The following is a 13,956-nucleotide window of genomic DNA, read 5'->3' on the forward strand; positions in this document are numbered from 1 at the left end:
AAAAAAAATTAGTCTATCCTGTTCCCATATCAATTATTATAAGATAAGTTTTTCTAGATTGTCTTTAGCATAAAATGAAGTGAAGCTGGAGCTCTGGAATCAGTTCTAGGTCTCCCATCATTAGTACTCCAATCTCTGAAACTGTCTTGATTACCATCTTTAGATAACCAAACTCCTCCCTGGACCCAGCCCTTACTCCTCCCCCTTGAGACTTTAAAATTGATTTCCCTAAAAATAGCAAGTTGCTTAATAAGAATGATTCTGCCTTGCTAAGTCACATTTGGTTAAGTCTATGAGCTATTTCACATAATAAATGGCAAAGCTCTGTAACCTGTAATAGATATCTCTGACCTGATTTCTTGTATCTTTAATCATTATGTACACCCAAATCTATTTTGTATTTCTGTTCCATATTATCACTTCAATACACATAGCCTTATGCACCTACTAAGTGTCAGACATAGATCTAGCATTTATTGTGCAAGTATATTTTTTTCTGAGTACAAGTAAACTATTATCTGGGCCAGATCCAAAGAACTAAGATTACACAGGGGAAGGGGAGTGTCATTATTTTAAGTCTGGAATCCATCCAGCATTTTCTTTCTACCTTCTAAAGTACCCATTGGAGTCATCTTGCCACTATACACAAATACTGAGCCAAGGAATTAAGTATACACAGAATACATGATACTGATGGGATTTGGAATCAAATGATGTAATGTGAGAGCAATTGCAGGTTCCAAATGATGTGATCTAAGGTTCAACACCAAATATTGAGATTGATGTGGGCACAAAATGTTGGGGTTCAATCATATGACAAGGACCATTGTCTTTGACAAAAGGTAGATTTATTTAGGTGATTACAGGCAAAATGAAGAAATGCAAAAGACACCAAGAATAGTAAATGTGAAATATAATTGGGAGTGCATATGGGCAATAAGGAAAGGAGTTTTAACAATTAATGACAAAAAAGACAAGTTCCCTGTGGAACTCACAATTAACCAACAGAAAGAGAACACCCCATGAGGTTGGAGTATGGCACTCTTTAGCAAAAAAAGATTTGGCTGGCAGGCTAAATAGCACAAAATATTTAGCACCCTAAAAGAGTTAGTTAGCTATAAGGAGAAAGAATAGAGACATGGTGGAAGATGAAAGGAGAGACACCACATGACATGAGGGAGAAAGGGGAAAAGAAAGAAACCATGAGGCAGAGTGTCATGGTGGGCTATAACCCAAAAGGGATTCAACAAAGATGGCATGAGCCATGTACATATTTAATGGGGAAGTTCAATCTCAGGGGTTCGATATCATTTGGATTTCTGACCAAACATAAAAAGTAAGGCTGCCCACAATCTCCACAAAGGGTTGGACTTTGAGGTTAAAATGATCCCTATCAGTATCCTTCCCTGCCTGCCCCAAGAAGCAATCCCATCAATAATCCAGTCCTCTGCAAATCGCATCCACTTTCTCATCATTTATCCACTGTTTTAATTGGTTAAAGAAATCTTTTGCAAAGTGTGTCAAGGGTCTCAAAATAGAACAGAATCTAAGGAATCAATACTGAAATTTTAGGGGCCAAATCCAGGGACACTTATTAAGTAACGTCCAAAAGTTGGAAATGAAATACAACGGCCTGTGAGATTCCAGTGCTACACAGATGAATTGAAGTCAAAGTTTGGTGCCAATTCAAGGGTACTAGTTTGTTATCAGGGCAAAAATTAGAATAGGGTCAGTTTTCTCCTTAGTGAGGATCCATTCAGACATTGGCTAGTATTTTGCTGGGGTCCAGTTGCCCCAACAGTACCATGAAAACAACACAAGAATAGGAGCCTAAAGACCTAGATTTTTGTCCTGATACAACCACTTGCTCATTGTGCGATCCTGATCAAATTATTTCCCTTTGAGGGAGAAGAGGAGGGTGCATTTTTCTAAACAGTAAAATTTTTTAGAATAACTTAGATCTCTGCAAAGTTTCTTTCTAGCTCAAAGAATTTTATGAATCTCTGAAAATAGCCTGATGGAGAGTTAAAGAGAGATAAGACAAGGTAGTACTTTTTTCTTACTTAATATCAACTGAATGCCTTGTATCTCTAGAAAAAAATCAGAGACAGTGGTCAAGACAATTCCACTCATAGTGAAAGAGTATGTTGCCAGGAAATGCTTGGAGAGGAGCCACTGGTGCTCTAGTTTACAAAAGAAACTAAAAAACATCAGAACACCAGTTTGGTTTCCCTAGCCCTCATCTCCAGCTCCATGGAACAGCAAAAATATGCTAGATTTTTGCACAAAGTAACAGAAAACTTATCTCAGAACAAGTGATCAGTAATTGTTGAATGAATAAATGGAATAAATGAACTTAAAAGTTAGGAATGCATAATAAATCATGAAGGAATTCTGACTTTATAAATAGATGCATGTGTAGCAAGCACCTCTGAAGTTACCAAGGAGATGTGGATGCTACAAATGGACACCTGTTAATCAGAATGGAACTTTCATAGAATTCCTCTACTTGGTCCTCAAAAATTAAAGATTCATACAACTTGAATCAGACTATAAATGAAAAACTAATTTTCTATCCCAGGGAAAATTAACAGTCCCAGAAATGTGCGAAACTGGAAATGAATATAAGCAAACAAGACAAGGCAAGTTGCTGTAAGAGTGAAAGCAGGTATTAAAAGGTGATTAACGGATGGGATAAGTACATCATGACTCTAGTTCCTGAAAATTAATCCCTTCAACAAAGAGCTAGTATCTAGAATTAGAAGTGATGATCTAATAGATATATTCATTTTATATTTGGGGAAATAGATTTTTAGAAAGGTGAGGTGATTTTGCCAGTCACAAAAGAGATAAGTAGAATGATCAAGATTGAAGGTAAAGTTTTGATTCCATATTAAGCACTCATTCCACTAAAACATAAGCATCCTTTCTTTAATGTTTCCTATATACTTTAAAAATTTCCCCAATTCGAGGAGCTTAGTCCTTTGGATGTCTTTTCTCATTTCACTCTCCCTTAGTTTGCATGGTTTCAATTATTACCTCCACAAAAATTACTCTTAAATTTGTGTCTTGACCCATGATACCCCTCCCAAAAAAGTTTAAATTTCACAATTCCAAAAGTCAACTGAAATATGAAGCTAAGTATTCCTTTTCCCCACTCCCATCATAACCAGGATTTTAAATCAATAGACAAGTCAATTATCTATGCTTCTAAACCTAACCCCTCTTCTATTCTCCATATCTCTATTGAGGGTATCAGCATTTTCAATGCTATGCAGTTTTGAACACTTGAACTCATGTTTCCTTTCCCTTGTGCCCAACATCTAATCAATTATTACTTTCTATTTTGATTTTACCTCAATAATAACCCATTCATTCCCTCTATTCCATTCCTACTATAACTATTCTAGTTCTTCTTCTCATTGCCTCTCAAATATATGATCATGATATCCTCCAAATTGGATTTACTGCCTCCAATATTCTTCAATCTATACTTCAAAACTGTCAAAACAGCATGCCTAAGAAGCATGTCTCATCATGTTACTTTCTCAAACATTTTCAAAGATATTGTCTGAAAACAAAACCATCTTGGCATTCAAGGACCTTTACAATCTGAATTCTACCTTCCTTTTCAAACTTTTGCTTTAAACTTCCTTTTGATGAGATACAAATGATAAAGCTAGTGGTCAAGAATCGGAGTGGGGGATCCCCTCTGGCTGGCACAGGTCCAATGGGAAAGAATTCACAAACCCAAAAATTCTGTATGGAAAAAAGGATTTTTATTGGCACTGAGAATCCAGTTTTACTAGGAACACAAACTTCTCAGTTTGTAAGGTTTGTAAGGGAAATAACAAAGGTTAACACTGAGAAGAGAATATCTTCACAGTGGGCAAGAGTCCTGACAGGCAGCTTTGACAAAAAGAGAGCTACCTTGGCAAAGCATAATCCTGTTTTGGACTTCTGCAAAGATCTGGGCTTCAGAGTTGTCTTTTATTAACCATCTGAAACTTGGGCTCTTATTCACAATTGAATAAGATTCCTTCAATGTTGCCAATGCCTGGGACTTAGATCTCTAAAAGAAAAGAGATCTCTTATTTTAGGGGTTGGGCCACTGGGAGTGGTCCCAGACTAATCTCTAACTGAATGAGACCAATTAACTGCCCTAAAGGATAGAGCCTCTTTCAAAGGAGAGTTTGGACAGTCTCAGGGTTTAGCCCCATAATTTTCCTGCTCTAAATGGCAATTTTTTTGCCATTTTTTATTCAGAGATTGGGATATGACTGAAGCCAGTTACTAGAATGGAACCCACTATAATTCTACTTGTAGAAATACATCTTTTTTTCAAGGCAAGAGTCAGGTGATACTACTGTGAAGAACTTCCTAATGCACACAGCTATAGGCAACTAAACACTACTGAATGTGTTTTTTAAATCTGACCATTCCTATGCATCTATCATATTTCATTGTGTCTGTTCCAATACACTCTGCTACATAGTATATTTCTTGAGGAAAAACAATATGCCACTTTTCATCTTTATTTCTCCAGCACACAACAGCAAATTGTTGTTTTTAATATATGTTGAATTTAATTGAATTGATAGGAGACCTTCTTAGGAAAAGATTCTGCTAATGAAGACTTGGTAGACTGGACAAGGAAATTAAACTTAAAAACATAAGACTAACAGGGAACTTCTCTTTGAGGACATGATTTCCTTTTCCATGAAACTTGCTGTGTCTTACAGCTCCAGCCTACCCACTTCTACCCACTACCAACTGTTAGAATTTCCACTCTGTGATATTGTGCTCCCTTTGATGAACTTTCCTCTCCCCCCATCCAGCCCATATCGCTTTCTTCATACCATGACCCAGAGTGAAATTCCTCCCACATTTCCAAACCTCTTCTTTCTAATTCTTGCTCTGAGAACACAATCAAATCAATATTACTATTCTTAGAAAGGACATGTCAATCATTTATCCTATAATTCTAATCACCATTTCTTCAGACTTCCCCAACCAAAACATTCCTTCCAGGTCACCATTCCCTATATATTATCTTCCCCTATTAAAATGTAAACTCCTCAAGGACAGGATGTGTTTTCCTTGCTTTTATTTTGCATTTCCCATTTTTAATGGCCTAGGGCATTGAATGAGAACAAAGGAATGAAAGAATGATTCGGAACTATAATGTATGGATGGGATGGGGGGGGGAGAATAATATTACTGGACTACAAAGAAGGGTTTAATTAGAATACTATGAAGTAGATTAGGACCAACTTCTGGGGGAGATTTTGAGTCCTAAAAATTAAGTGTATAAACATGCACAAACATTATGTCTCAGAGAGATCTTCCTTGTAGGGGAAAGAACAGAGGAACCTGGACACATGTTTATAACTAATAAGTTTCTCAGGGAGCAAAGGTCCCCAGTGTCGAGATATGGAAGAAAGAGAGAGAGACAAAGAAATAGAGAGACAGACAGACAGACAGACAGATGGGGAGGTGGAAGAGAGAGAGTAAAGGTGAAAAATCCTAACCTGAGGAGGATCAAGAATGCTTCAAGAAAGCAGAAACAAGAAACAATGTCCTCAAACTCCACTCAAGATAATCAGGTAAACTGGAAGGGAGCTAGGAAGAGATGATTTTTAATATCTGCATTTCAGGTACCATAAAAGTTGTGACCTATGATCCCAATGCAAGATGAATTGTTCTCAAGGAGACAAATTTCTTTTCTTTTCTTTCTTTTTTTTTTTTTTTTTTGAAGTATTTTAATGGCTCAGTATTGCTTCTATAGAATACAATCTCAAGTCAAGGAATTGTTTTGGTTTTGCCTTTATATATTCTCAAAAGTTAACACTGTTAATAGGGATAAATAATATTTGATTTTGAAAAATTGTGGAAATGGCTTTAATTTCTCTTCTGAATTGAATCAGTAACCCTAAAAGTTACTGGATGACATCCTTTTATTCTGATGTCTACTGCATTCCCTCAGGCTTGTATCTCTTTCTCATAATTCAGCAATAAGAAATGCAGGTTGGATGACAGAAAGAGATAAAGTTGGAGAGAGAAATGGATGCCACACTGTAGATCCCTAGCAGTAGCATAGCAATGGAGAGAACCATCTTAGACAAGAATCTATAAATCCAAAGTGATGTGGCTAATGTAAACACCAGACGCTGGGTTTCAGTTATGTGAAGAATTCACAATGACCATTCTCTTTGGTAAAAGGTAGATTTATTTAGGGAAGAGGTCACAGACAAAATGAAGGGATACAATGGATACCAGGAATAGTAAATATGAAATAGAGTGGGAGAGCATAAGACAAGTTCCTTAATGGAACTCATAATTATCCAATAGAAATGGAGCATCCCATGAGATTGGGACATGTCCTTAGTTAGCAAGCTAAATCCAAAGAGAAATTACCCTAAAAGAGTTAGTTAGCTATAAGGAGAAGTGGGGTTGAAAAACACAGTGGAGTTAAGAGAGATACCATGTAGCATGGGGGAGTGGTTTGGAGAAAGACATCATGAGACAGAGTACTAGGACAGACTGACCTAAAGAAGGACAATCAAGGGATAGGATATAGGTAGAATTTAACCTCAGGGAAATGATTGGAATTTCTGACAGGACATAATAAAGTGAGAATGTCTAAGACTCCTGTAGAGGGTGGGTCTCAGGGATTTGACTTAACTTAGATTTCTGACTGGATGACCAACAGAAGTTGGAACCCCAGAGCTAAACTAATATCTATCAGTGACTTTTCCCTGATTGCCTCAAGAATCAGTTTTCAGTTTCTCTCTGTCCAACACCATTCAGGTGCTCATCACAAAACATCAAATGAAATCAAATGCCATGTCTCATCACAGCTCATTCACCAATACTGTGAGGTTTTTTCCAAAGTGTAAATAATATATCCCAAGACAATTCAAACATAAAATTGAAATGCAAGAGAACTAAGTATACTGTAGAAAACTGTAAGCTGTCCTTCATGTTATTTTGTTCAGTTGTTATGTTCAACTCTCCATAACTTCATTTGTGGTTTTCTTGACAAAGATACTGAAGTGGTTTGTCATTTCTGTCTCCAGCTCTCTGAGTAAAGCAGAATTGCAGTGGCACAAATTTAGAGACATCTCCATTCCAAATATTCATACAGACTATTTGTGCCCAATATACAATACAGCCTACCTAGCTTATAGCCACAGTCAGACACACCATATACTGTACATGGACATTTACAGTGTCATTTTAATCCTCTTTGAATATCAAGAACCACCACCAATTTTCAACTCATTGTACATAGGATGTAACTGAGGCACAGAAGGTTTAAGTGACTAGTCCAAGGTCATATAGCTAGGGGGTAGCTAAGTCTAGATTTGAATTCAGAATTTCCTGACTCTAGGCCTAGTGCTCTATCCACTGAACCACCTTTGCCTTCATCCTTGATAAATTCAAGCTTAATTATGGAACATGGTATAGAAATTTTAAGAATATGATTAATGAACTGCTTCTAAAATTCATGGTAAATGCAAAACCTATTATAGAACCATATTATTAACTACTACATTTATAGAGGAATGGTTTCTGAGCAGTAGTAAGAGAATCAGTATTCTCTAAAAAAGATTGTTCATTGAGAACAAATCATACCAGACTAATCCCATTTCACTTTTTGATAAGTTTCCTAAATGACTAGAGGAAGGAAATACTGCAAACAAAGGATAATCAGATTTTGGCAAGCCATTTGGCATGTCTCATGTGATATCTTTGTATACTAGATAAAAAAGATTTAGTCTTGTTAATTGTGGCTCCTAAATCTAAATTTCACGGTTTTACCCAAATTATTGGGTCCATAATTATTGGATCCATTTGAACTCAGAGAGAGAAGTCTCTAGAATGGTACCTCAAGGTTCTTTCTTTGGCTCTGTTTTATTTAAATACTTTTATCAGTGACTTGATTGAAGACAAAAACAGGGTGCTTATCAAATTTGTATTTAATATTAAGTGGAAGAAGTTATTTATACATTGAATAATAGATTTTGAATACAAAAAATATCAACAAATTATAATAGTCATATCGTATTTGAATATTTTATATCATTGTGTTATAATTCATACGACTATTGCATATGAGTGTATTTTATGATTACCCATTATGTTATACATAACACGTGTAATATATTATATAATATGGGTATAATGTATTATTAATTATTATCATATATTATATATTCATTATATATTTATATTATATATTTTATCTATTATATATTAACATTTATTAATACATAATTATTATATATTATTAATATGAACTTTAATAGGAGTGAACATTATTTCTTAACCTTATGTTTAAAACATCAATTATACAAAGACATGATGTGGAAAACTTGGCTAAGAAGCATATGACATACAAAGGAGCCAAGGATTGGGGCAGCTAGGTGGCACAGTGGATAGAGCACCAGCCCTGAAATCAGGAGGATCTGGGTTAAAATGTGACCTCAGACACTTAACACTTTACACTTCCTAGCTATGTAACATTGGGCAAGTCACTTAACTCCAGTTGTTTTAGCTAAAAAAAAAAAAAAAAAAAAAAAAAAAAAAAAAACCTAAGGATTTTACTAGACTGCAAATATTTGTCAATGAGAATCAATAGTGATATCACACATACAAAAGCAAATGTGATCTTAGACTACCACTGACAGAACTGCAATGTCCAAAGGGAGGAAGATTCTTGTCCTATTATTCTCTGCCTAGCCAAACCACATCTGCAGGATTGTGGTTCCATTTGGGTGTCAGGAAAATACAGTGACATACTTCATTATGTTTGAGAAGAGAGGCAAGGATGGTGAGCAAAGCCATGCAATATCACAAAATGAGATTTCCTCATTTGAATAGTACCTCAAATTCAGAACTATACCAGGTGGGAATATCTAGGTGTTCCCTGAAACCACAACTGATTCCAAATTGTTTTTTGCATTATGTCACACTATCCAGTTTGCTCACTTGAAGAAATTAAATACATTTTGTTTAAAAAAAAGAGAAGCCCTATTTAAGAAGTTGGGAAGTGAAATTACTTCTTTTTAAAAATATTTTAAAAGATATATTGTATAAGAGGTTAATATTAACTTTGTTCTTCTTGTCCCTTGAAGCAAAACTATATCAAATGAGTAAAAATTACAAAGAGGTACATTTGGAAACAGAAGGCAAATCTTTTTTTAACTGTGAGAACTGTCCATATCTGGCATGAGCAATATCAGGGAATTCTACCTATTCACCAGAAAAATGGGATTATTTACAGAAATGAGGTGACTGAAAAAAAAATACATATGTACAGGCAGAAATTCAGTTGTATCACCAGGAAGAAATTGTTTTCTAGAACATTTGAAGTACCTACTTTAAAGGAGAGTATAGGAAAGGATCTTCTGTTCTGGAGAGATGGACAGGCTGAGAATAAAGAATTTAAACAAAGATGATATTTTTCCCAATTTATGTTTTTTTAACTTAAACTGGAATTTGTTTTTCTTACTTAAGCTGGAAGGAACCTCTGGCAATAATTTTTTTAAAATCATACATTTTAATAAATATGTATTTTTGAGATCATATAGAACCTCAGAGTATAAGATATGGTAGGGATCTGAGATTTCATCTAAACTCCTCATTTTGTAAGTGAAAAAACTATTGCCCAAAAAAAATCGTTATCTTGAGTCAAACAGTAAACAAATAGTTGAATTGAAATTCTAAATCAAATCTCCCAACCCCCAAGCTCCTTCTGTTTTTCTATTTTCATAGATCATTGTTTGGATTAAGATCCTACCAACCATGGAACAAATTTTTTTGAAAAGCAGTGAGCTTTCTAAGTCTGGAAATCTTCAAGAAGAGGTGAGATGACCATTTGTCAGGAATATTACAAAGAGGGATTTCTGTTCAAGTAAGAGCTAGATTAAATGGTCTCTGAGACTCCTTCCAACTCTAAAATTCCATGATTCTCTGATTTTAACTTGATCAAAGAAAGATAAGAAAATCTGTAGGACAACTTACAAGCCACAAGCCACAAGGTTCTCCCTAGTTACTTAAATATTATTATTTTCTTTGGTAGGTGGGTCTACCTAACAAATACCTTCAGTGGAACTCATTTCCTTCAAAAGATTTGGCCAAATTCATTCAATTCCCTGCTGGAATTGAATTCTGGAATTCATTCTGGAAAGGATGCTGATACTTTCCTTAGATATATTGGCCAGAGTTGTTTTATTCTACTTTTGCAGCCCAAATACATTGCTCCCCTAATTAGCAGAATCTTGAATGCTAAAGTAATGAGTTGGATTTATGTGCCAGGAAACAGGTCTTGGTTGAACATTTCAGGATAACAAAATGCTGGTCCCAAAATGTGATCATCACAAGATCACATAACTAGTAAGATGGTTAATTGGAAGAAGAACAGCTGAAATGCATAGACTTTTAAGAGGTCATCCAGTTAATCATTTACCCAGAAGAGGAATACCCACAGAAAGATCCCTAATAGGTGTCCATTCAACCTAAATTTGAATACTCAAGGTGCCTGGACTTCACTGCCTAACAAATTAATTTGGTCCAGTATTTATCAGCTGAGAACAGACAAGGGGAAAGAATACTTGATAAAATTGGGGACCTGTTTAAATCTCAGTTCAACCATTTATTCACATATCTATTCTATGAACCTCTATTTCATCACATAAAATGAAGGACTAGACTTGGTGATTGCTAAGTCTCCTTTCAACCCTGTTATGCTAGAAACAAACTCCTAAAAGAGATGTGTATTTATTAAAAATCATTTTAAAATCAAAAACAAAGCAAAACAAAAAAATCTTAGTTTAATTTTCTTTAATGAATGAATTTTTGTTTTCTTTCAGATGAAGCAAGTTCATGATGAAAATGGGAATCAAACTATTATCTCTGAATTCCTTCTCCTGGGCATGCCTATTCAACCAGAGCTAAAGGCCCTTTTCTATGCCTATCTTACAACAGTCCTTGGGAACATGCTCATCATCCTCTTGATCTATGTGGATTCCCGCCTCCATACACCCATGTATTTGTTCCTCACCAATCTGTCCTTCTCTGATATGTGCTTCTCCTCTGTGACAATCCCCAAACTGCTGGTAAACATGCAGAGTTCAAAGCCAATCATCTCTTACACTAACTGCCTGGCCCAATTGTACTTCTTCCTTTTATTTGCAGATGTGGAGAGTTTCCTGCTGGTAGCCATGGCTTATGACCGGTATGTGGCCATCTGCTACCCATTGCACTACACAGTCATGATGAGCCCTAAGTTATGTGGTTCCCTTCTGGCACTGTCCTGGGTCCTGACTTTCTCCATCTCCTTACTGCATACCCTACTGGTATCTCAGATAGTCTTCTGTAACAGCAACATAATCCCCCATTTCTTCTGTGACATGTCTGCTCTGCTGAAACTGGCTTGTTCAGACATTCACATCAATGAGCTCATGATCTTTATCTTTGGGGGGCTTGTTATTGTAATACCATTTTTGCTAATTATTGCATCCTATTCCCGTATTCTTTTTTCTATACTCAAGGTGCCCTCTGTGAGGGGCATCCGCAAGGCTTTTTCTACCTGTAGCTCCCACCTCTCAGTGGTCTCTCTCTTCTATGGGACAATCATTGGGCTTTACTTGTGTCCTTCAGCCAACAACTCCACAGTCAAGGAGACAGTCATGTCCATCATGTACACTGTGGTAACACCAATGCTGAACCCTTTTATCTATAGTCTGAGGAATCAAGATATAAAAGGGGCTTTCAAGAAACTCCTGGAAGGAAGAAAATTCCCCTTCTCTCTGAAACTATGATATTGAGGCTTGTATCATAATTCTTTAAAATAAAGGTGAGAATATATATTATAATAATAATTTGGAAAGTTGGAATTGAAACATATCCTTTTTGATCACTTTGCTTCCATTTCACTGATTCCTTTCCCATATATCTTCAGAGCAAGTTATCTTTGTTCAATACACTTTTTATTACATTTCTCCCCTGAACAAATACTATTCAATATTTCCATCCCTAACTGACTTTTCCTGCCTCAAGCCCTCTACTCCCCTGCCCATAGCCTACATTCCAAATAGTCTAGTTTTGTACATATTTCCCCACCTTTGTATTTCAGTTCACCTTATCCTTAAAAATCCAACTCAAATTCATCTTCAGTCATTCAATCAATTTTTATTAAATATATACTATTGCTAGTGGGCAACTAAATAGTGCAATGGTTCAAGTACTGCACCTGGAGTCAGGAAGATTGATCTTTCTGAGTTCAAATCTGGCCTCAAATACTTACTAGCTGCATAACACTGAACAAGTCACTTAACTTTGTTTTCTCATCTATAAAATAAGCAAGAGAAGAAAATGGCAAACTAATCCTCTGACTTTGCCAAGAAAACACCAAGTGGAGATAATGAAGAGTTGGGAACAATTGAAATGACTGAATAACAAAATACTATTGTTAGACTTTTTATTAGACACTAACTTTTAAAAGCATTCAAGGACCGTCTCTGCTTAAAGATAGATTAATCTATCCTCAGAGCTCCTAAAATACTATGCCTCTATATTTCATTTAACAATTTTTTTATATTCAGTCTTATTAAATATTTTTCCTATGACCTAGGACAGTTATTTCAATATATTGAGATTACTAAGCTTTTCACATGTCAATGTCCTAACTCACCCAGATAGATTGTAAGATCCTTTAGAAAAGGGCCATTTCAATCATCACTATCAATAGCTAACAATGTTACTCTAAGATTATTAACCACTTTTATACTCATTGTTTCATTTAATCTTTATAATAACTATGAAGTAAATAGTACACTTAGAATTATTACCCTCATTTTACAAAATGCTGTAGGATCATATGAAGTAAGTTCCCCAAAATTACATAGCTAGTAACCATCAAAGCCAGGACTTCACAGAAGTGCTGTTTCAGCTATGTTTATATTATTAGGATAGTTTTCCCTAAGATGGGAATATTATAATGCCTTTTCATTGGGGGAAGGAGGAATTGTTAGTTAAAACAGCTTAATTTAAAAATGATTCCTAATTGCTCTAAACCAGGTAACTCATTAAAAGGGTAAGTTACAGATTTATTAATATATTTGTGAAAGAAGTTTCCTTACCAATATTCCCCCCATACCAATGAAATTATAAATACTGTTTTTAAAAATACAAGTATAGTATTATTTTTTAAAATATATACATTTTGGGGCAGCTAGGTGGCACAATGGATAGTGCACCAGCTCTGAAGTCAGGAGAACCAGAGTTCAAATCTGGCCTCAAACACTTAACACTTCCTAGCTGTGTGACCCTGGGCAAGTCACTTAATCCCAATTCCCTCAGCCAAGTATATATATATATATATATATATATATATATATATATATATATGCGTGTGTGTGTGTGTATATGTGTGTATGTGTGTATGTGTATGTATATATATGTATATATATATATATATATATAAGTACATATATATACATTAGATTTTAAAATGTTCTATTATATTATAATATTATAAAAATATTCTTTGTGGCTATAGATTGGAGTAATGACTTAATGAAAATATCATTAAAGAGCTGTGATCAGACAAGAAGGTAGGGCAATCATGTATCAAAAGACAAGAAATGAACAATATGTGTGTGTTTGTGTATGTGTGAGTTATATACATGCCTCATTGATATACCCGTGATGTTCAGAAACTTTAAAAAGGGCCCCCAAAATATTGGGCAAAATTCCTTGTGAAGAAATGACAGAAGGTCATGGACAAAGATTGTACTGGATAAAAAAGTATATCCAGTTCATAAGGAAGTTGGATGGATGATGGGGGTATTCAAACTATGCTATATGATGGTTGAAAGACTAGAAGGTATTTAACTTGGAAAAAACTTAAGGAAGAAGAGTGAAATAATATCTCTTATTAAATATTTA

At 35.2% G+C, this 13,956-nt stretch overlaps 1 protein-coding gene across 1 annotated transcript; it reads left to right on the forward strand.

Moving 5' to 3' along the window:
* Positions 1–9,810: 9,810 nt before the first annotated feature.
* Positions 9,811–11,828, forward strand: LOC141552652 (olfactory receptor 1E5-like). The gene is made up of 2 exons (XM_074284718.1): positions 9,811–9,870; positions 10,878–11,828. Exons 1-2 carry the CDS (start codon positions 9,811–9,813, stop codon positions 11,826–11,828), a joined length of 1,011 nt encoding a protein of 336 aa, XP_074140819.1.
* Positions 11,829–13,956: the final 2,128 nt, after the last annotated feature.

This window comes from Sminthopsis crassicaudata, chromosome 2 (genome assembly GCF_048593235.1).
Source record: "Sminthopsis crassicaudata isolate SCR6 chromosome 2, ASM4859323v1, whole genome shotgun sequence".
Lineage (NCBI taxonomy): Eukaryota > Metazoa > Chordata > Mammalia > Dasyuromorphia > Dasyuridae > Sminthopsis > Sminthopsis crassicaudata.

Bases quoted from the DNA above. Each gene is read 5' to 3' on its own strand.
- LOC141552652 (XM_074284718.1), top strand. From the start codon at position 9,811: ATGGAACAAATTTTTTTGAAAAGCAGTGAGCTTTCTAAGTCTGGAAAT. The intron at 9,871-10,877 runs GTGAGATGACCA...GTTTTCTTTCAG, and splicing joins CTGGAAATCTTCAAGAAGAG to ATGAAGCAAGTTCATGATGA.